Here is a 23,041-nt window from a genome sequence, read left to right as displayed (position 1 = left end):
GGGTAGGGTCTCAGCTCTCGCAAGCCCGAGTGGACTCCCTGCTCTAATAGAGCAGGAAGTCCACTATTGACATCACGAGTGATGTCAGTAGGGCCGCCCACAAACGCCAGGTGTTCCTAAGGAAGGGAACGCCAGCGTTTGTGCATCCACCCCCTCTCCCTGCCTACAAAATGGGGCGAGCTGTCAATTAACATCAACAGCCACCCCGTCTTGTAGCGGGACCCATTGCAACGGAGCTGTCTGGTGCTGGTTCTGGAAAATACAGGGGAACCCTGATCCATTTTTTCTTTTTTCCCCTGTATTTCCAGAATCATCTCAGAGCCCAGTGCTGGTTGCGCTGAATACAGGGGACCCCTACGTCATTTGTCCCCCGTTCTCTGGCAACCAGGACTGGTACTGATTAGCCTGGTGCTGGTTGTGCTTAATATGGGGGAACCTTATGTAATTTGTCCTCTGTATTTTTCACAACCAGCACTGAGTCACTAAAAGCCCGGTGCTGGTTGCCCTTTGGGGGGACGCCATTTTGTTTTTTTCTCTACACGTTATATTTTTTTTACAAACAGATGCAGGCTTCACGAGCGTGCTGATGCCGGCTACCCCCCCACCACTGCCTGCTTTCTCCCCTGGGTCTCAGCCGCCACGAACGCCCGCTACGTCCCCCAAGGTCCCAGCCACAGCAAACGCCGGCCTCCTTCCCCCCGAGGCTGCACAAGGACATGAATCTTCCTACCTCTATAATAGCACAATTGAGAGGTAATAGTTTAAAAACTGTAACTTTCTCAATTATCTGAACCCCAAAAGGCCCTACCCTGGCACAATAGCTACCTAATAAAACAAACCCCAAATCTAAATTCACCCCCTACCCTGGGTTATGCCTTCCCAAAAATCCCCAATAGAGAATAGCAGAAAAGTGGTCCTAATTGAGTGTCAGAGCACCGAGCGACATTACTACTCACCCACGCCAAATTTCAGCTCAGTGCCTCCTATAGTTTTTGAGGTGTAGCCCCCTTAAGCACCTTGCTATATATATATATATATATATATATATATATATATATATATATAACACACACACACACACACACACACACACAATTCTCATATTTTGGCCTCTATTCACCACCACAATGGCTTTGAAATGAAACAAACAAGATGTGATTTAACTGCAGACTTTCCGATTTAATTTGAGGGTAATTACATCCAAATCAGGTGAACGGTGTAGGAATTACAACGGTTTCTATATGTGCCTCCCACTTTTTAAGGGGCCAAAACTAATGGGACAAACTAAACAATCCTAAATCTAACTTTCACTTTTTAATACTTTGTTGCAAATCCTTTGCCGGCAATTACAGCCTGAAGTCTGGAACGCATAGACATCACCAGACGCTGGGTTTCATCCCTGGTGATGCTCTGCCAGGCCTCTACTGCAAATGTCTTCAGTTCCTGCTTGTTCTTGGGGCATTTTCCCTTCAGTTTTGTCTTCATCAAGTGAAATGCATGCTCAATCAGATTCAGGCCAGGGGATTGACTTGGCCATTGCATAACATTCCACTTTTTAGTCTTAAAAAACTCTTTGGTTGCTTTTGCAGTATGCTTCGGGTCATTGTCCATCTGCACTGTGAAGCGCCGTCCAATGAGTTCTGAAGTATTTGACTGAATATGAGCATATAATATTGCCCGAAACACTTCAGAATTAATTCTGCTGCTTTTGTCAGCAGTCACATCATCAATAAATACAAGGGAACCAGTTCCATTGGCAGCCATACATGCCCACGCCATGACACTACCACCACCATGCTTCACTGATGAGGTGGTATGTTTTGGATCATGAGCAGTTCCTTTCCTTCTCTTCTCTTCCCATCACTCTGGTACAAGTTGATCTTTGTCTCATCTGTCCATAGGATGTTGTTCCAGAACTGTAATGGCTTTTTTAGATGTTGTTTGGCAAACTCTAATCTGGTCTTCCTGTTTTTGTGGCTCACCAATGGTTTACATCTTGTGGTGAACCCTCTATATTCACTCTTGTGAAGTCTTCTCTTCATTGTTGACTTTGACACATATACACCTACCTCCTGGAGAGTGTTCTTGATTTGGCCAACTGTTGTGAAGGGGTTTTTCTTCACCAGAGAAATAATTCTTTTGTCATCCACCACAGTTGTTTTCCGTGGTCTTCCGGGTCTTTTGGTGTTGCTGAGCTCTCCGGTGCGTTCTTTCTTTTTGACTTGATTTGGCCACACCTAATGTATTTGCTATCTCTCTGATGGGTTTGATTTTTCAGCCTAATGATTGGTTGCTTCACTGATAGTGACAGCTCTTTGGATCTCATATTGAGAGTTGACAGCAACTGAATCCAAATGCAAATGTCACACCTAGAATCAACTCCAGACCTTTTACCTGCTTAATAGATAATGAAATAATGAGGGAATAGCCCACACCTGTCCATGAAATAGCTTCTGAGTTGATAGTCCCATTACTTTTGGCCCCTTAAAAAGTGGGAGGCACATATAGAAACCATTGTAATTCCTACACCGTTCACCTGATTTGGATGTAATTACCCTCAAAATAAATCTGAAAGTCTGCAGGTAAAGCACATCTTGTTTGTTTCATTTCAAAGCCATTGTGGTGGTGAATAGAGGCCAAAATCCGAAAATTCTGTCAATGTCCCAATATTTATGGACCTGACTGTATGTGTGTGTGTATATATATATATATATATATATATATATATACACATATATACATATATACATACACCAGTACGGGTGGCACTCCCATGTAATATGACCAACGTATGGGTGCCTTCCGGAGAAGCTCCACTCAAGTGGGCTTCAATATACAAGTGGGCTTCAAGTGGGCTTCAATATACAAACAGACCGGCGGCACTCGTCCAAAAAAAAAACACACAAACGGCAGGTCAAATGCGTTTCAACGTTTCGATGTTAATACATAGTCATCAGGATAACAATAAGACAAACAAATACACCTACTTATACCCACACCATTCCCACGTGTACGGCTGCTGCTTCCGGGTCCGTCCCAGCGGCGTCCACCAATGACGTCACCCGCGCGACCCGTTGCTGCAGCAACCAAATGCAAAAGTGAAATAAACAAATAAATGGCATTTGACTAAACTATCTATAATATCACATTACAAAAACATATATACATACATTTAAGATCAATATCATGTATTAAATCAGGGCATGTATATTATCACACTAATGTTCAATAAATACATATATGAACCACGTAATAAGAGAAAAAAATACAAAGACATTAATGATATTGGGTGAGCAATTAATATCATTAATCTTCTATAAGCGATTGGAAAGTGTTTGATCAGGTATTTGGATTTATTCCTTATGTCTTTGTATTTTTTTACCAGCATCAGCTCTTATTACGTGGTTCATATATGTATTTATTGAACATTAGTGTGATAATATACATGCCCTGATTTAATACATGATATTGATCTTAAATGTATGTATATATGTTTTTGTAATGTGATATTATAGATAGTTTAGTCAAATGCCATTTATTTGTTTATTTCACTTTTGCATTTGGTTGCTGCAGCAACGGGTCGCGCGGGTGACGTCATTGGTGGACGCCGCTGGGACGGACCCGGAAGCAGCAGCCGTACACGTGGGAATGGTGTGGGTATAAGTAGGTGTATTTGTTTGTCTTATTGTTATCCTGATGACTATGTATTAACATCGAAACGTTGAAACGCATTTGACCTGCCGTTTGTGTGGTTTTTTTTGGACGAGTGCCGCCGGTCTGTTTGTTTGTATGTATGTATGTATGTGTATATATATGTATGTATGTATGTATGTATGTATATATATATATATATATATATATATATATATATATATATATACATACATATGTTTTTGTGTGTATATATATATATATATATATATATATATATATATATATATATATATATATATATATATATATATATATATATATATATATATATATATATATATATATTAGGGATGTGCAGGCTCGGTTCTACTCGGTTCCGTTCGGTTCTTTTTACCGAACCTTATTGGCTATCCAAAACTCGTGACAGCTGAAACCCAATAAGATCCGGTAAAAAGAACCGAACGGAACCGAGTAGAACCGAGCCTGCACATCCCTAATATATATATATATATATATATATATATATATATATATATATATATATATATATAGCCCCAAGCTGGGGGAGAAGGAGGTGGTGGTCCCACCAGCTGCCCGAGCCGGGAAGACAGTGGCCAGCCGCGCCGCAGGGGGTCCCTCTGGGTGCCAGATCACCATGGCCAGCAATGATTGGGACACGCAGGCGGGGAATCTGAGGACGCAGAGGGACCAGCAGGTCCCTCTGATATAGGCGGCTGAGGGAGGATTAGCTTCCCGCAGCCGCCTAGTGGGCATTTCTGGCTGGCCGCATCCGATGCCACCATGTCATGCAAGTGGTTAAATAGGGTAGCTCCATCACAGCCGAGTAACCATAACCGTCTGTGGTAAGCTGGGTGCACCCTATACGATATATTGTAGAATACAGTATTATCGCTCCAATGTGGGTGAGAACGATATATCGTACACAGCGCATAGTGTGAGCATGCCCGGGGCCTCGTTTATGATGGTTGTCCTGCATGTCTGGTGGGACGATGAAATGTTACATGCACTATATAACGATACATCGCGCCGTCGAATGGCACACGTGATGTATCGTTATCGCATTGCGCCGTTGCTGGGTACACCGCTTTAGTTATGACTCAGGGAATTGATTCTGTAACGATAACGGAAATATACTGTATAGATATATATGCTCGCTACCAGCCATAAACGTTATAACACATTAAATATTATAAGGAGGTGAGAAAATAGGAATAAATATCCACATATACTTATTTTTAAGTAGCTCTATAGTACACATATAGAAACAACTATAATGCTGGTCCGAAGGGCGACATCTTTAGCGAAGGCCGAATACAGCATTGTCTACACCGTCGCTGTCGGCATCGGCAAGTGTGTATGCACCCCGCCAGGTCCTGTCACTAATGAGGTCGGTACACACTACACATCATCTAGTGTGTACCGGCCTTAATACTTACCGTCGGGATTCTGGAGCCGGCATTGTGACCGATGGTGGACTGCATCCCATGTATATGGTCAGGAGGTTATATGGACCCCGATGTGCGCTGCCTGTACTGACTAAGCTCCTCATACACAACGCTCAGTCATATTGTCCATCTCGTGTTCTGTCCTGCAGGTTACACCTATGTATATAGTGAAGAGATTCAGTATCACCAACCCCCCCGTACTCACCTTCTGTGCTAGAATACTGCCACCCCCCCTCTTTGGTAAGTATAATACTTTGTGTAATGGTCACATGTTCTAGTATTAACAATGACCCGTGCACTATCCTCCCCTTGCACGCTGCGCGTCACCCTCCCCTTGCACGCTGCGCGTCACCCTCCCCTTGCACGCTGCGCGTCACCCTCCCCTTGCACGTGCGCGTCACCCTCCCCTGCGTGATAAGTACAACCTTGGGCCGCCGATAGCTGATATACGGATCGGGTTAATACAGGATATAGAATAAGTCTGTGCAATGAATGTTAATAATTACATGACGTGTTTTCTAGGATTGCTGGGCGGACTGAATGTCTTACTTATGAGATATTCTGAAGTGGACAATGGGATCCAGGTTATGGACAAAGAGGGGAACGTTGTTGGGGTGTCTCACCAAGCTGGAAAGCAGGTACATCCTGATCTATCCTGTTCTCACACCCTCCCCAGACGCTGCTGGTTCATTTCCTGCTCTGAGCCTATAAATCTACAGGAGAACGATGGCACACCCGGCTCCAAGACAGAGATCTGATTGCAAAAAAGGGGCAATCGTAAAGGACTGTTTTATACCCCACGTGCAAGCCATGGCATTATCTATATGCCCCAGGGAAGAACCGTCCAGGGTTTATGCAAATACTGTACCTGGGCGGTAATTGAATTGCCCCATAATGTGCTGCTTGGAAGATATGACCGGGTGGCCTCAACTCACCACACGATCAATGATTAGGCTTGACCCCCACTGGGTCATGGGGTATCAGGGATTCCCGCTTAACGTCAGAAACCGCCTGTTGCTGCCACCACCCGGTCCTTCGACTGGCCCTGGAACCGCTTACTGCTGTGTTTGTGTTGACGAGCTACGGCCGCACCTCCTGATTGGTGTTGGCTGATTCTTCCTGATCCCTCGCAATGACCAGGCTCTGCACGGTAGATGGCAGAGGGCGTGAGCTTGGAGACCCTGGGCACAATTCAGAACAGCCGGAGAACAGAATAGCGTTTGGTGCAATTCTGTTGTCCCAGGATTCAGATGCAGAAGTTGTAAAGGCAAAATGTTTATTGCTCAATTAGTCATAGAAAAGACTCTTCCCCTTGGGGGGTATCACAGCATACAAAGATGTTACAGCAATTCTTGATGTCCAAAAATATATACATTAAACTAGGCTCACAGGCCTTCTGTTATGCCACTCCAATACACATTACCACAGGGGGTAAGTCAGCCCTGTGGATTTTACCCAGTCAAATTAAGTGTATGTGCCTGGCATGCCCAAGGCATGCTCACCTATACCATTGTCCTTTCTACTGCAGGGTCCATAGGGTATCCACAGGATACCTTGGGTTATAGGCGATGGCGGCAGACATCCGGGCACCACAGAGTTAAGTTTTCAGCCTCCCAGGATGCACTGGGGTCCCTCTCCTATACCCCGTCCCCGAGCCTCAGGCACTCAGTTTTCGTTGGTGCCCGGCTCTGAGTCGGAGGCACCTGTACAGAGGGGGGCTATTTGATGGCCCCTGAAGTTCTTCCAGCAGCTGTGGCCGCACACTACAATGAGTGTACAGCATGGACAGTCAGTGCTGACATCCATGTCGTCGCTTCTACACCCCGCTGGTACCAGAACGCCGGTACTAATCCGGGGATCCTGGTGGGTAACTGGGGTCACAACTAGCGGTGTCCCCGGTTACCCGGACTGTGGCCGGATTTACGGGGGACAAGGTAAGCGGCGGATCCCGTGGCGGGTCCCCACTGAACAACACAGTCCAAAGTCCCCAGGCAGGGGGCTCCCTGGGGACTGACTGCAGCGTGGAGCCAGGCCCCATAAACCTGCGCTTCCACTACCCCCTGGGTCAGCGGGCCGCAACGATATTGGATCACATCCGGCGTCCTGGGGGTTTAAATGCATGCCAGAGGAGCGCGCCTTCCCTGCTCAGCAGCCGACGCCTCCCCCGCTGCATACGGCCTTTCCACTGTGGCCTCCTTTCTGCTCCTCGGCGGCCATTTTCTCTGGACACTGATAACAGCGGCATCGTGGCCTGGGTCCCCCTGCATACCTCTCCTCCGGTGCAAGGTCAGAGTATGGAGCGCTGCTGGACGCCGATAACGGCGGCATCGTGGCCTGGGTCCCCCTGCATACCTCTCCCCCGGTGCAAGGTCAGAGTATGCAGCGCTGCTGGACGCCGATAACAGCGGCATCGTGGCCTGGGTCCCCCTGCATACCTCTCCCCCGGTGCAAGGTCAGAGTATGCAGCGCTGTTTCCGGCCAGGCTGATGTCTGTGCAGTTGATGAATCGCTGATAGCGCAGGGATTATTCTGCATTGTATGTGACTTATCGCTAGCGCTGCTGCCTGTAACTTTCACTTTCTCTGTCAGCCATTTTACCTGTCCCTATCTTCTCTGCTAAAGCCCTTGCGGTGCGGTGTTGCAGGGTGTTACCTCACTATACAATTATTTGTTGGTGTGGCGTCACATACAGCTCCGGTCACTCATCATGTCTGACAGTGAACGCGATTTTCCTCTTCAGCCTAAGTGTACTATATGTCTCGTACCACTGGTGGAGGGTGATGGCAACTCTGAGGGGTTATGTAAAGCGTGTCTTAGACAGGCACGCCCGATTTCTGTCACTGCACCTGTGCAGGAGCCGCCCTGGGCTTGTTTTCCTAAGGCACATACAACCCTAGTGGGCCAGCTAGCGACGCCCCCTGCGTTTCCCCAAATGGGGTTCTCACAGCAGCCTATGGTGTCACCCCCTATGCAGGGGTTCCCCAGACAGTTAGTGGTAACCCAGAGTCTCCCGCTCTCGCCCGCCTCAGGTCACACAAGAAACTTCGTGGGTTAGTTCCCTGTCCACTCCGGTGCAACACCTGTCGGACGTTTTACAGGGAGAGCCATCATTGCGGCCGCATAAGAGACAGCTGCAATCTCGGACTGATCACTATGATCAGGATGATGTGACGTCTGATGATGGAGAGATGCTTGACCTCTCTGACCAGGAGACTTTCCGTACTAAGGAGACAGAATCTAAGTCTAAGGTCTATATACCGGGCCTTATACGTGCGGTCCACATGGCCTTGGTTATTGAAGATGACGAACCCCCCCGTGGCCAAATCCAAATATGCCTTTTTCAAGGATATAAAAGGTGACGCTACGGTGTTTCCCTTATCTGGTCAGCTAGTGGATCATTTAGAGGAGGCGTGGGAAAACACCAGGTAAACGTTTCCAGCCTCAAAGGCGTTTGGCCGTGGCATATCCCTTTGTGGAAAATTATTCTCCAAATGGGAAACCCCTCCACAAGTGGATTCTCAAGTCACACATCTGGTGAAGAGTGCTACATTGCCTATGCCCTCCATGTCCTCTTTAAAAGATCCAAATATGTCTCAAATCCATGTATTCCCTTGCAGGAGGGGTGTCCAGACCGGCTATGGCCGTGTGCTGGGTGGCTAGAGCCACGGAGCATTGGGCTGATACTTTGGAGGCGTCTCTGGACCCGGACTCATCCCCTGACCAGGTGGAGTTGGTGGGTAATCTCAGGGACTCAGCCACTTACATTAGTGAGGCGGCCTTGGATATAGGCCTTCTTGCTTCTAGGATCTTCTCGGCGCTGTGGCAGCTCATCGCACCCTGTGGTTGCGTTCTTGGAAAGCGGATGCTGATTCCAAGAACGGTTTAAAGGGTTTACCCTTTAATGGAGAAGTCCTTTTTGGCCCTGATCTGGACAAAATTCTGGCTACGCTGGCGGCTGCCAAGTCTGCGTGCCTGCCTGCCATCGGCTTCTGTCCCATCAGGGTCGGGTTCTTCTTTCTTTCGGCCCTATAGAACCCAGAATTAGCCCTGGGTGCAGTCCTTTCCAAGGCGGCCTGCCGCCAAGAAACCTACAAAGTAAAAGAAGCAGGCTTGGAGTACCAGACGTCTTGCTCCCAATTCCATGACAAGACTTCGGCCTGACAGGACGGGCCTCTCTTTGGGGGACCCCAAAGTGGGAGGCAGACCTCTGCAATTCGCCCAGAGCTGGTGTCTGACCACCTCAGACACGTGGGTAAGAGAAGTAGTTTCTCAGGGGTACGCCCTCTCCTTCTGCAGGAGGCCTTCCAACAGGTTTTCCACCATGGGTATTCAGTCCAATCAGGACAAGGCCCTGGAATTCAAGAGGGTATTGCGCTCTATGCTCTAGGATGGGGTCATAGTGCCGCTTCCTTTGTCCCAGTGGGGATTGGGGTATTACTCCAATCTTTTTCTGGTACAGAAACCCAATGGGTCTTACCACCCAATACTCAACCTCAAATCCCTCAACAAATTTTTGAGGGTTCCTCGGTTCAGGATGGAGACCCTGCGTACCATCATTTTAGCGATGAAGCCTGGGGATTTCATGGTGTCGCTGGATATTCAGGATGCTTACCTGCATATCTCTATTGTCTCAGAGTTTCCTCCAGTTTGCAGTGGTCCAAGACCACTTCCAATTTCAGGCACTGCCCTTTGGTCTGGCCACAGCACCTCGAGTGTTTACCAAAGTTATGGCAGCTCACCTGCGGATGCAGGGAGTTCGCTTGTTACCCTATCTGGACGACCTCCTGTTGGCGGAGTCTCCAGAGAAACTTTAGCGCCATCTGCAACTGACAATCTCTGTATTGCAGACTCACGGTTGGCTGATAAATTGGAAGAAGTCCTTCCTGGTACCATCACAGAGGATGCTCTGTTGGACTCCCAACATCAGAGGATCTTTGTAACAAAGGAAAAGATCTCTGCATTACAGGTGAAAGTTCGCTTTTGCCTGTGGAGTCGCCGGGTGTCTATTCGCTCGGCGATGAGGTTACTGGGTTCCATGGTGTCGATGTTCGACATGGTGGAGTTTGCCCACTTCCACTCCAGACCTCTGCAGAAGTTGATCCTCTCCAAATGGAATGGGTTGCCCCAGCGGATAAAGACAGACAATGGTGCTTTCCCCGGAGGTACGTCTGTCTCTGGCCTGGTGGCTGCAGACTACTTACCTGAACAGGGGGCGCCCCTATTGGATTGCGGACTGGGTCCTTCTGACGACAGATGCCAGTCTACGAGGCTGGGGAGCGGTGACTGGTCCTCACTTCTTCTAGGGAAGGTGGACACCAGCAGAAGCTGCTCTTCCAATAAACATATTGGAGCTTCGAGCAGTGTTCAAGGCTCTTCAGCAGGCAAGACAGGTCCTGCACAGAAGGCCCGTGCAGGTACAGTCAGACAACGCCACCATGGTGGCTTATATAAATCGCCAAGGAGGGACCCGCAGTCAGGCGGCTCTGACAGAGGTGTCCCGCATTCTAGCCTGGGCGGAAAGGCATCTCACTGCAATATCGGCAGTGTTCATACCAGGAGTCCTCAACTGGGAAGCAGACTTTCTCTGCCGTCAAGATGTGCATCCCGGAGAGTGGTCTCTTCACCAGGAGGTGTTTCAGCTACTGGTGAACAAGTGGGGCCTACCAGAGATAGATCTCATGGCCTCTCGACACAACAAACTGCCGGTGTTCGGGTCAAGAACAAGAGATGCAAAAGCTTATCTGGTGGATGCTCTGTCGGTCAGTTGGACCCTCTAGTATGCATACCTCTTGCCTCCGTTCTCCCTTCTTCCTCGAGTGATATGCAAATTCAAGCAAGAAGAAGGCACGCTTCTACTGATAGCTCCAGCGTGGCCCAGATCACACTGGTACTCAGATCTTCAGAATCTCTCGGTAAACACTCCGATGCTGTTGCCTCAACGTCTGGACCTGTTATCTCGGTCCTTGTCATCATCCGTACCTGGGTCGACTGTCTTTGACGGCGTGGCTATTCAGACTGCCCTCTTGAGGTCCAGGGGTTTTTCCAGCTCGGTGGTCAACACTATGCCACGAGCTAGGAAACCTTCATCTGCCAGCATCTACCATCGAGTATAGCATACTTTCTTTCAGTGGTGTCGCTCTAGAGGTTATGCTCCTCTGGTTTTTCTGTTATCCAGGGTGCTGGCTTTCCTACAGGCAGGTTTAGATCAAGGTCTTCGCCTTGCCTCTCTGAAGGTGCAGGTGTCGGCACTGTCTGTATGGTTTCATCGTAGGATTGCTACGATTCCTGATGTCCGCACCTTTTATGCAACGTGTACTGCGTACTCAGCCTCCTTTTGTTCCACCTGTGGCACCTTGGGATCTGGCTGTGGTCCTGAGCTCTTCAAGGACCGCCATTTGAACCACTGGGCTCAGTGGACTTGAAATGGCTTACGCTTAAGACAGTTTACCTTCTGGCCATTGCATCGGCCAGGAGGGTTTCGGAATTGGGGGCCCTGTCATGTTGACCTCCATTTCTCATTTTTCATAGAAACAGGGCGGTGCTTCGCACTGGAGGAAATTATTGTGCTGGCCTTTAATTCTCCGGACCTTTCGGTTGGTGAGGCCACCTTGGATGTGGTGCGGGCCTTAAAAATTTATGTTGACCGCACTGCTTCTTTTAGGAAGTCCGACTCTTTTTGTCCTTTATGGCTTCCGAAAGAAAGGTTGGCCTGCCACTAAACAAACATTGGCAGGATGGATTTGCCTGGCTATTTCTGAAGCTTTTGTTCATGAAGGCCTTTCTGTTCCTTCGTCTGTTAGGGCTCATTCCACTAGGTCTGTGGGTCCTTCGTAGGCAGCTCGACGTGGCGCCTCGGTGGTTCAGCTTTGCAAGGCAGCCACGTGGTCATCTGTCCATAATTTCATCCGGTATTATGCGTTTGATACCTACGCCTCTCAGGATGCTTCCTTCGGGCGGCGGATTCTCCTTCCAGCACAGGAGCATCCCCACCCTTAAAGGATACTGCTTTGGGACATCCCCAAGGCATCCTGTGGATGCCCTATGGACCCTGCAGTAGAAAATAAGAGATATGGTAAGAACTTACCCTTGTTAGCTCTATTTCTACGAAGTCCATAGGGTTCCACAGGACTCCCGCCCTGTCGCACCTGTACTGCAGATGGGCTTTGCTCTGGTCACCGGTTTTTCCGTCTCCTTCTGGTGAGAGTGTGATTTCTTGTGTGTTCCAGACTTTCTTCTCTCTTTTCTCCTCCTCCGGCCTATGGCTTGTGACGTAACTGAGTGCCTGAGGCTCGGGGGCGGGGTATAGGAGAGGGACCCCAGTGCATCCTGGGAGGCTGAAAACATAACTCTGTGGTGCCCGGATGTCTGCCGCCATCGTCTATACCCCAAGGTATCCTGTGGAACGCTATGGACCTTGTAGAAATAGAGATAAACAAGGGTAAGTTCTTACCATATCTCTCATTTTATGGACAGTGAGGAGTGGTCACTCCCCTGCGCCTGAGCCCACCCGCAGGGCTCAGCAATGCCCTGGCTCCGTCATGTCTGAAAGAAACAAATTGTTCTTCCAAGATTCACTACCACTGGCCTGAATCTGAGATCCAGAGGTGGGCAACCAAGGTCCCCAAACAGGGTTTTCGGGCCACGGAGGGGAAGCTCTTTGAAGCTCCCTGAAAGAAATTAGCTGGCTGCATTGGCCAGCTCCTCATACCACTCTCGGGTATGATACTGCATAGGAGAGCTGTCCCTTTCCCTGGGTAGCTGGGGGATCCAGCAACCCGCCTAGAGCCCTGGATCCCCGGGACTTCAACGGAACAAAGGTAAGTGCCATTTTACTTTAAAATTATACATTAATACATACATTTTAAAACGTATGTTATTTAAAATTGTATATGCCTGTTTGGGGTTTGTGCTTTCATACATTGTGCTCAGCGTTACTAAACAAGCTCTGCAGTGTCGAGCTCCCAGTCCCCAGCATAGGGCTCTCATCTCTGCAGTGCTGAGCTCCCAGTCCCCAGCATAGGGCTCTCATCCCTGCAGTGCCGAGCTTCCAGTCCCCAGCATAGGGCTCTCATCCCTGCAGTGCCGAGCTCCCAGTCCCCAGCATAGGGCTCTCATCCCTGCAGTGCCGAGCTCCCAGTCCCCAGCACAGGGCTCTCATCCCTGCAGTGCCGAGCTCCCAGTCCCCAGCACAGGGCTCTCATCCCTGCAGTGCCGAGCTCCCAGTCCCCAGCATAGGGCTCTCATCCCTGCAGTGCCGAGCTCCCAGTCCCCAGCATAGGGCTCTCATCCCTGCAGTGCCGAGCTCCCAGTCCCCAGCATAGGGCTCTCATCCCTGCAGTGCCGAGCTCCCAGTCCCCAGCATAGGGCTCTCATCCCTGCAGTGCCGAGCTCCCAGTCCCCAGCATAGGGCTCTCATCCCTGCAGTGCCGAGCTCCCAGTCCCCAGCATAGGGCTCTCATCCCTGCAGTGCCGAGCTCCCAGTCCCCAGCATAGGGCTCTCATCTCTGCAGTGCCGAGCTCCCAGTCCCCAGCATAGGGCTCTCATCTCTGCAGTGCCGAGCTCCCAGTCCCCAGCATAGGGCTCTCATCTCTGCAGTGCCGAGCTCCCAGTCCCCAGCATAGGGCTCTCATCTCTGCAGTGCCGAGCTCCCAGTCCCCAGCATAGGGCTCTCATCTCTGCAGTGCCGAGCTCCCAGTCCCCAGCATAGGGCTCTCATCTCTGCAGTGCCGAGCTCCCAGTCCCCAGCATAGGGCTCTCATCTCTGCAGTGCCGAGCTCCCAGTCCCCAGCATAGGGCTCTCATCTCTGCAGTGCCGAGCTCCCAGTCCCCAGCATAGGGCTCTCATCTCTGCAGTGCCGAGCTCCCAGTCCCCAGCACAGGGCTCTCATCCCTGCAGTGCCGAGCTCCCAGTCCCCAGCACAGGGCTCTCATCCCTGCAGTGCCGAGCTCTCAGTCCCCAGCACAGGGCTCTCATCCCTGCAGTGCCGAGCTCTCAGTCCCCAGCACAGGGCTCTCATCCCTGCAGTGCCGAGCTCCCAGTCCCCAGCATATGGCTCTCATCTCTGCAGTGCCGAGCTCCCAGTCCCCAGTATAGGGCTCTCATCTCTGCAGTGCTGAGCTCCCAGTCCCCAGCATAGGGCTCTCATCTCTGCAGTGCCGAGCTCCCAGTCCCCAGCATAGGGCTCTCATCCCTGCAGCCTGGGACCATGCCCTGGCTGCCGCAGCTTTACTTTAATATACACCGGGGGTTAAACCTCCTGAGCGCCGCAGCCACAGGACTTGGCTGCGAGTGCTCTGTACTGCCCCTTGTCAGAGACTGGGTTTCAGGGAGCCAACTCTCCCTGTCCCCCAGCATGCGGCCAGGCTGCCCTGCAGTGCCGGGGTGCTGGGAGCTAGTCACCCGTTCCCCAGCATAGAGCACTTGCCGGCTCCTTACTATAGTCCTCCCCAGTGTAGCGCATCGGGGGTTAAATACTGAGCGCCCGCAGCCGCTGGAGTTGTTCCGGGCTGCGTGGCGCCTGGGCCCTCACACTGCACTGAGGTACCGTGTGCTCCTGACCCCCCCAGTAGCCAGCCACTCCTAGCCCTACAGTCCGGGACACTGCTGCTCTGGAGGGCCGGGAGCAGCAGTCGGCTTCCAGCTCTGCGGCCCGGAACCAAGTCCCGGCTGCAGTGGCAACTTCACCCAGTGCTCTGCATCCCCCATTGCCAAGGCCGCGCTTAACCCCCTGCACCGAGGGACTATAACACATAGTGCTGCTGCCAGAGAGGGTCTGGCAGTGCTGTGGCAGCCATTAACATGTGGGGAGAGCGGGGAGTTCCAGCGGCGGGACTGGGACCCCCCCCATGCCATGCGGGCCACCAGGGGTTATGTCCCAAAGATTTGGCTCCTGGTCCCGCAGTCCCTTGGGGTTACTGAGAGTTCCAGGGAGGGGGGTTCAGACTCTTCCTGTCAAGACAGTCCATCCACAAGAGAGCCCACACAATGGCCAAACATTCCTTTTCAATCGTGGCATACTCCACCTCCCGCTGTAGCAGTTTCCCTGCCACAGGGTGCTCCTGTCCATCTGGCCCCTCCCGGCTCAGTACTGCTCCCAGTCCGTACTGTGACGCATCAGTCTGTACAACAAAATTATTACTGTAGTCCGGCGCCATCAGTACTGGAGCTTGTACCAGAGATGTTTTCAATGTCTGGAATGCCAACTCGCAAGCTGGTGTCCAGTCAACTACCTTGGGGAGTTTCTTCTTAGTCAAATCCGTCAGGGGTTTGGCCACCTTATTCCAAAGAAGGCCAGGACCTGTCTCTGGGTTGTGGGCCAGGCCAGTCTCTGATTGCCTCTACCTTTGCTGGTTCAGGCTTCACCTTACCTCCCCCCACACGGTGCCCCAGGAACTGTACCTCTGACATCGCCATTTGACACTTGTCTTCCCTGATGGTCAGACCTGCCCACCGTATCCTTTCAATCACAAGCCCCACATGCCTCAGGTAATCTTCCCAGGTTCGCCTGAAGATGGCGATATCATCCAAGTAGGCCTGAGCAAAATCTCTGTACCCCTTCAGCATGTCACTGACAACACTTTGGAAGGTGGCTGGCGCACTATTCATCTCAAATGGCATGTTCTTGAACTCGAACAAGCCAAATGAGGAGATGAAGGCAGATCGCTCTTGAGCCTCGGGGGTCATTGGTATCTGCGAATACCCTTTGCTCAAGTCAAACGTGAAGATGTATTTTGCCCCTGCCAACTCGTCTAACAACGCATCAATGCGGGGTAAGGAATAGGCATCAGATTTGGTTACCTCATTCAACCCGCGGTAATCTACACAAACCGCATTGTACGTTTTTTCTTGGGAACCAATACAACAGAGGCGGCCCAGGGACTGTTGGAGCACGTAATTACGCCTAGCGCTAACATCTCTTGCACCTAATTGTAGATACTCGTCTGCGCCTCTGGTGAGACCTGATACGCGGGTTGCCGAATTGGCCTATGCTCGCCAGTGTCTATCAGGGGGTGGTATGGAGTTGCCTAACTCCACATTTTGCCCATAGACACTGGACCAGATCACTCATGATCTAGTTTCCTTGATTGGTTAAGATCTCACCGGGGAACCCTACTCTGCTAAATATGCCTAGCAGTGCATCCGCTACCTTTTCCGCAGTAATAGCGGACAGAGCTATAGTCACTGGATAGCGGGTCGCATAATCCACAACGGTGAAGATGTATCTCTTCCGCGATCTACTGAGCACAGGTAGCGGACCTATCATGTCCACGGCCACTCGTTCGAAAGGTTCCCCAACTTGTGGTAAAGACCTAAGGGGAGCCCGAGCACTGGGGCGTGCAAGCTGCTGGCACACGTCAAAGGACTTGCGGTAGACCCAGACGTCATCCAACTTTCCAGGCCAGAAAAAGTTTTATTTGTCAAGCGCTTCAGTGTTCGGTCTCTCCCTTAGTGTCTAGACAAAGGTATTTCATGCACCACTGACCTCAGTGGTGCTCAAAAGCTCCTGGGAACCACCAGTTGAATCTGCTCCCTAACTGGCCTATCCCCTACTACCTTACCTACCCTGTACAGCCTTTCCACCAGGTCATACTCCCTGCCCCATCCCAGAAAGGCTGCTGCTTGGTGCCTCATGCCTTCCAAGGATGGGTCAGAGCTGAGCCTCCCTAAACTCCTGCCTGCGGCCCTCACCTTCTTCTAAGTTGGGACACTCTACAGGGGGGTCTAGGTTGGGATCACTAGGGTCAGTCTGGTCGGGGTCAGTGAAAGAGAGGTCATTGTTGTCAAACATACTCGCTGCTGGAGTTGGCAAACCACTAGGAACAGAAGCATCACTGGGTACCCCCACGGATCCAACAAATCGGAACCAACATCCTCTGTATTGCTAGGGTACATAGGCATACCGAAGGCAAATGGCATGCTGGGTACATGTGAAGATCTCGCATCTGTGTTCTTTTTCTCTGGGCTGGTTGATGCTGTGGTTGGCAGTTGTCTAGACACTATGAACTTTTCCTCTGGGCTGGGCTGTGTTGGGATCGATGAGGACTGTAGTCGGGCCGCTTTACTCTTAGTAATAGCATTAGCGAAAGCAGCAACGATTCCATCACCAAGATCATTCCCCAGGACTACATCGTTTGGGAGGCCTTCCAGGACGGAAACATCTCGCAACTCTTGGTCAGCTCCCCAGTCCAGGTAGACTCTCACCATAGGGCACCTCTCTCTCCTGTCCATCTGCCACGGTCACCTTGGCAGTTCGATCCTGCAGGACTGCAGCAGGGTCAGTAAGGTAGGGGCTCACTACTGTGATTGAGGCCTCCGAGTCTCTCAGGCCTTCTTCCTGCAGGGGCCCCACTTGGACCGGCTGCAGGTGCCGCCACATGCAGGTCACTTACTTTGCAAAGTTTGCCTGCTGTGCGCCACACTCCATAAAACTGACTGGAGTGGGAACAGTCTCTTTGGGCTTACCTCTTCGGGTTAGACAAGCAAGCCGGGCTCCAGCAATCTGGGGCACGAGTCTGGGGTTCATCCTCAGATGGCCGATTTTCCCCACAGCCTTAACACTTCTTGTCCAGTTGGGTCCCTGGGGGTCTCTGATGACACTATTGCTTGTTCTTTTTCTTTTTGGGAGTGATAAAGAAACTGGGTGAAAAGAGAGGTGACAATAATAGAGAGAATATACCCTGACCATGGGAGCAACGCAATTTTCCTGAACTACTCCTTTGATTGTGGACAGCGCCGTAGTGAGACTCTATTTATTTTTATTCTATCTACATTTGGGAAATCGATGGTCATTTACAAGTTTAGCTACTTACAATGTTCCTATCACTGTCTGCAAATTGTATACGTCCTGACCTGGGTACAGCAGCTGGCAGCAGTTCCCTGGGTACCACGGTTGGTAGTGCCCGCTCGCTATGCCACATCCGAAGGATGAGCATGCGTTCCTGCTCCGTTGCCCGATTTCTATGAATAAGGGGCTCCTCTTGTCCTTTAACAGTAAAGCTCCTGGGATACTCCTCTCCAACACCTCTCTTCCCCCCTCTCATGGGTGCTGAGAAGGTCACTGGGCTGCTCACACTTCAGCCTTCCTGCTCTCTCTGTGGTCTCTCTCCAACACCTCTCTTACCCCTCTCATGGGTGATCACACTGCAGGCTTCCTGCTTTTCCTCTGTGGTCTCTCTCCAGCACCTCTCTTCCCCCTGTCATGGGTGCTGAGAACGTCACTGCAGCCTACCAGCTCTTTCTCTGTGGTCTCTCTCCAGCACCTCTTGTCTCCCTCTCATGGGTGCTGAGAAGGTCACTGGGCTGCTCACACTGCAGCCTTCCAGCTCTTCCTCTGTGGTCTCTCTCCAGAAGGGTAACTGGGTAAAACCACCCTGGAGACCTCATCATATTTCAAGGCATCTAGCAGGGTACAGTCAGTGCTATTGGGCTCATCTCTGGCAGTGTTGGGCTCCACAGTGAGGTATCAGAAATGTCCTGAAAATAAGGACATATCAAAATATCTCTGACCAGGTGACAAAAGCAGGTTGTGGGGAATTATTGGCATTTTCTATACTGTTGGGTTATAGGTAATTAGGAAATAACACTTCAATCACAAGGGCAAACAAAAAAATAGAATTTGTTACATAGGGCGGTATTCAATTAGTTTCGCACCCGCGATAAAGTTCCGCTGGCCCGACTTTTCGCCTACATCATGTCTTTTAGTCGCGGAAACTTATCATGCGTGTCCCCGCTATTCGCCGTATTGAATCCCAAAAGACGTGAAAACGGCGACATGTGAAGTCAGAACAGGCGGAAAGTGGTGTCAGAATCGGGGAAATCAGCCTGAACCCCCCCAAAAAGATGCAGAAACACTGGGGAACAATGTAGTAGTGCCCGATTATTCCTAATAAAGCTGTTGTTGGGGAACTTAAGTTTGCACAATTGCCTCTAATTAGCGTCTTTGCACAAGTGGTGAAGAATGGCATAAAGCAGGTTATATTGGGGTGAATATAAGTAATCCTGGCATTGGGGAACCTGATAATGGCTGCTAGCATATTATAATGTCTCTACAGTGACGGTTTAATAAAAGTGAAATTCCTCCGTCATAAAAGCACCAGGAACCCTAAAACACTTGGCCCCTTCTTACAGCACCCCCAGACCCTTATTTAGCTAGTTGTTTAATTTGTCCCCCCACTTTGTGCTTTTTTTTGCCCCCAAAATGAAAGTCCATTTTTGGTGTGTTAAGTTTTTTCCCTGGAATTTTTGGATGCAGTTGTCCTTTGGGGGCTGTCCCAAGGGTCCTGAGTGGTTTCCCACCTTTGCACCCACAAAATAAAAAAAAACTGCTTTTGTCCTGCTGTTCAGAGGCAAATCCTTTTCGCCTATAACATTGTGTTGACTTTCCGTGTACGTGAAAAGTATTTCGTATTTAATACGAAGATAATTTTCCGACAGGCGAATAGTCGCAATCGGCGATACTCTTTAGCGGATCTTGGCTTTTTGCTTCTAATTGAATACGGCCCAAAGTGTTATAACCCAGCACCTCCGGGCACTTACCTAGTACTCTCTATTGTCACATACAAATATGTATCAGGATGAGGAAATCTGAATAACTTCAAAACTTTTTGAAATACCCCAAAATATGCTGTGTGCAGGAATCCCACCTGCTCCAAGCCGTAAGGGGATGTTCTGCCCCATCAGTACCGGATGTAATAATAAGGGGCACATCCTAGCTCAGGGTCTCGTCCTGCTCTCGGATCTCCTAGAGGATGGGGATACCTCCCCTTCTGTGACTCCTACAGCTGAAGGAGCTGATTACTGCGAGCTCTTAGGGCACAATAGGGTACCCTGACTGATCTGCAGCAATACCCCTAGGTGGGCTGCCCAACGCATATCCAGGCGCCTCCTGAAAGACGCACTGTGAAAAAGCGGAAGCGTCACATCAAAGTCCGACCGTGACCATAAAACCTTTCCCCAGAATCACAGCTCGGTGTAACCTTGTTCATGTCTCACGAGTGTGGCGGCTTTATTGCGTGTGTGCGTGGCTTTGTCACGCACAAAGCCACGCAGGGAGTAACAAAAAAAAACAAACGCTTCTCTGGCGAAATGCAGCTGAAAGACACAAAATGCGTTGGGTGAAAATCTCTGCCAGCTCAGAGCAGAACAAGAGTGAGAATGTCCCCTCTCCACACAGAGACTTCTACATCTGCCACACTGACTCTGAGAGCGTAAGCGCAAATCAATCGCTGCATGTGCGCAGTGCGGGTTACTCACATGCACAAACAGTGGCTTAGTCTGCGTAGTTATATGAATCAGGACCTTAGTCCATCTATGTAGCATTTCTATGGGTAACCTTGTGAAGGTGAGGCGCCTCTCATACTGCGCTTCCAGTACCAGCCGATGTATTCGCCATCACACGATGCCCTTGCTGTGTATGATGGGAGGTCTGTGCCTACGTAGCCAGCGCCTGTCCTGTCTGCTGTTCCTGCTGTACTCGTCTCTGCGCAGTCATTACACGCTATCCTCATTATGTGATTTCTCTCAGGCCGTGAAGGAAACCGCATTGTCCAGGTCGGCTCTGATCGGATTTACGATGCTGATCCCCTCCTTGGTGAAGCGGTAAGTGGGTCCAGCTTATTCTCCCCGTGTATACTGAGACACCAGGGTCAGATACGGGGGACTCTCTGTGCGTTCTGTGCCGCCTACAGAAGACGTATTTCACGCCCATCCTCATATAAAGATGGATAAGAGTTACCCCTCTTCTCTCTGCAGCTCTCCCCATATGTTAAGGAACCCGAGGATGTATAACACATTTAAGCAAGCGGGTGCCCTCCTGGCGTTCGGTGCGATGACTCCATTGTCCTACAGCTTCTTCCCACAGAAAGGACAGGTGTGTGTATATAAAGAGCTGGGCTCCTGGGTCCTGTGTATACGTATCAGATATTCTGAATGATCATTATCACTATGTATATGGGACGTACAGGAAATAACAGGACGCGATTCCTCTGCAGTCCGATCACTGTGCAGCTGGAAGAGCTGGAGAGCAGTGGCGTAACTAAGAGGGGTCGAACAGGGCGTGTGCACTTGCCGCTGTGTGTGCGGTCAGCGCTACACATTTACACAGGACCGGCGCTAGGCTTCCCAGCGCCGGTACTGTGCTGCACAGCCGAGCCCCTTCCCTCCCTCTGACTGCTTACCCAATAGTGCCAGGAGGAGGGTGGGAGGCGGGCTAAGGCTGTGCAGTTTAACACACACATCACCGCCAGAGCGGCAGCGATGTGTGTGTTAACCAGCAGCCAATGAGAGTCAGACAAACTCTCATTGGCTGCTGCGCCCACTGCAAGAGCCGGGTGGAGCTCACTCATGAGCTCCGCCTTTCGGCTCCTGCAGTAGGTAATGAGAGAGACGTCATGACACCATTACTGGGGTGGACTTCTATTGGGGGTGGGGCACTACTGGGGACTACAACTGGGGGGGCTACTACTGGGGGCACTGCATCGGGAGGGGGAATCTCTGCTGGGGGGGGGATCACTACCGGGGACACTATATAAGGGGCTTACTTACTAGGGGACCACTACAGGGGGCACTGTATAAGGGCACTGGATAGGGGGGATCACTACTGAAGGCCTGCATTAGGGGGACCTCCTACTGGGGGCATTGCATGGGGGGTGACTACTGCTGGGGGCACAAGGGGCACCACTACTGGGGGCACTAAATAGGGAGCACCACTACAGGGGGAACTGGATAGGGGGGGACCACTACTGGGGGCACTATATAAAGGGCACTGCATAGGGGGGTACCACTACATGGGGCACTGAATAAGGTGAACTAATTGGGGGCTGCATATGGGGGACCACTACTGGGGGTACTGTATAAGGGGAACTAATGGGGGCTGTATAAGAGGGACCACTACTGGGGGTACTGTATAAGGGGAACTAATGGGGGCTGTATAAGAGGGACCACTACTGGGGGGTACTGTATAAGGGGAACTAATGGGGGCTGTATAAGGGGGACCACTACTGGGGGGTACTGTATAAGGGGAACTAATGGGGGCTGTATAAGGGGGACCACTACTGGGGGGTACTGTATAAGGGGAACTAATGGGGGCTGTATAAGGGGGACCACTACTGGGGGGTACTGTATAAGGGGAACTAATGGGGGCTGTATAAGAGGGACCACTACTGGGGGGTACTGTATAAGGGGAACTAATGGGGGCTGTATAAGGGGGACCACTACTGGGGGGTACTGTATAAGGGGAACTAATGGGGGCTGTATAAGGGGGACCACTACTGGGGGGTACTGTATAAGGGGAACTAATGGGGGCTGTATAAGGGGGACCACTACTGGGGGGTACTGTATAAGGGGGACCACTACTGGGGGGTACTGTATAAGGGGAACTAATGGGGGCTGTATAAGAGGGACCACTACTGGGGGTACTGTATAAGGGGAACTAATGGGGGCTGTATAAGAGGGACCACTACTGGGGGTACTGTATAAGGGGAACTAATGGGGGCTGTATAAGAGGGACCACTACTGGGGGTACTGTATAAGGGGAACTAATGGGGGCTGTATAAGAGGGACCACTACTGGGGGTACTGTATAAGGGGAACTAATGGGGGCTGTATAAGAGGGACCACTACTGGGGGTACTGTATAAGGGGAACTAATGGGGGCTGTATAAGAGGGACCACTACTGGGGGGTACTGTATAAGGGGAACTAATGGGGGCTGTATAAGAGGGACCACTACTGGGGGTACTGTATAAGGGGAACTAATGGGGGCTGTATGAGGGGGACCACTACTGGGGGGTACTGTATAAGGAGAACTAATGGGGGCTGCATACAGGGGACCACTACTGGGGGGTACTGTATAAGGGGAACTAATGGGGGCTGTATAAGGGGGACCACTACTGGGGGGTACTGTATAAGGGGAACTAATGGGGG

General features: G+C 50.6%; 1 protein-coding gene across 1 annotated transcript in view; it reads left to right on the top strand.

The window, feature by feature from the left end:
- Positions 1 to 23,041, top strand: part of SFXN4 (sideroflexin 4) — a 92,863-nt gene that overhangs the window by 66,702 nt on the left and 3,120 nt on the right. The window contains exons 10-13 of the mRNA XM_088466457.1: positions 5,270 to 5,360; positions 5,643 to 5,758; positions 20,646 to 20,719; positions 20,873 to 20,990. Of these exons, the coding sequence (XP_088322583.1) occupies positions 5,270 to 5,360; positions 5,643 to 5,758; positions 20,646 to 20,719; positions 20,873 to 20,990 (399 nt within the window). The remainder of the gene's footprint in view (positions 1 to 5,269; positions 5,361 to 5,642; positions 5,759 to 20,645; positions 20,720 to 20,872; positions 20,991 to 23,041) is intronic.

Source organism: Taudactylus pleione, unplaced genomic scaffold (genome assembly GCF_031769625.1).
Source record: "Taudactylus pleione unplaced genomic scaffold, aTauple2 ptg003137l, whole genome shotgun sequence".
Lineage (NCBI taxonomy): Eukaryota > Metazoa > Chordata > Amphibia > Anura > Myobatrachidae > Taudactylus > Taudactylus pleione.
This window is presented reverse-complemented; position numbering and strand designations above follow the sequence as displayed.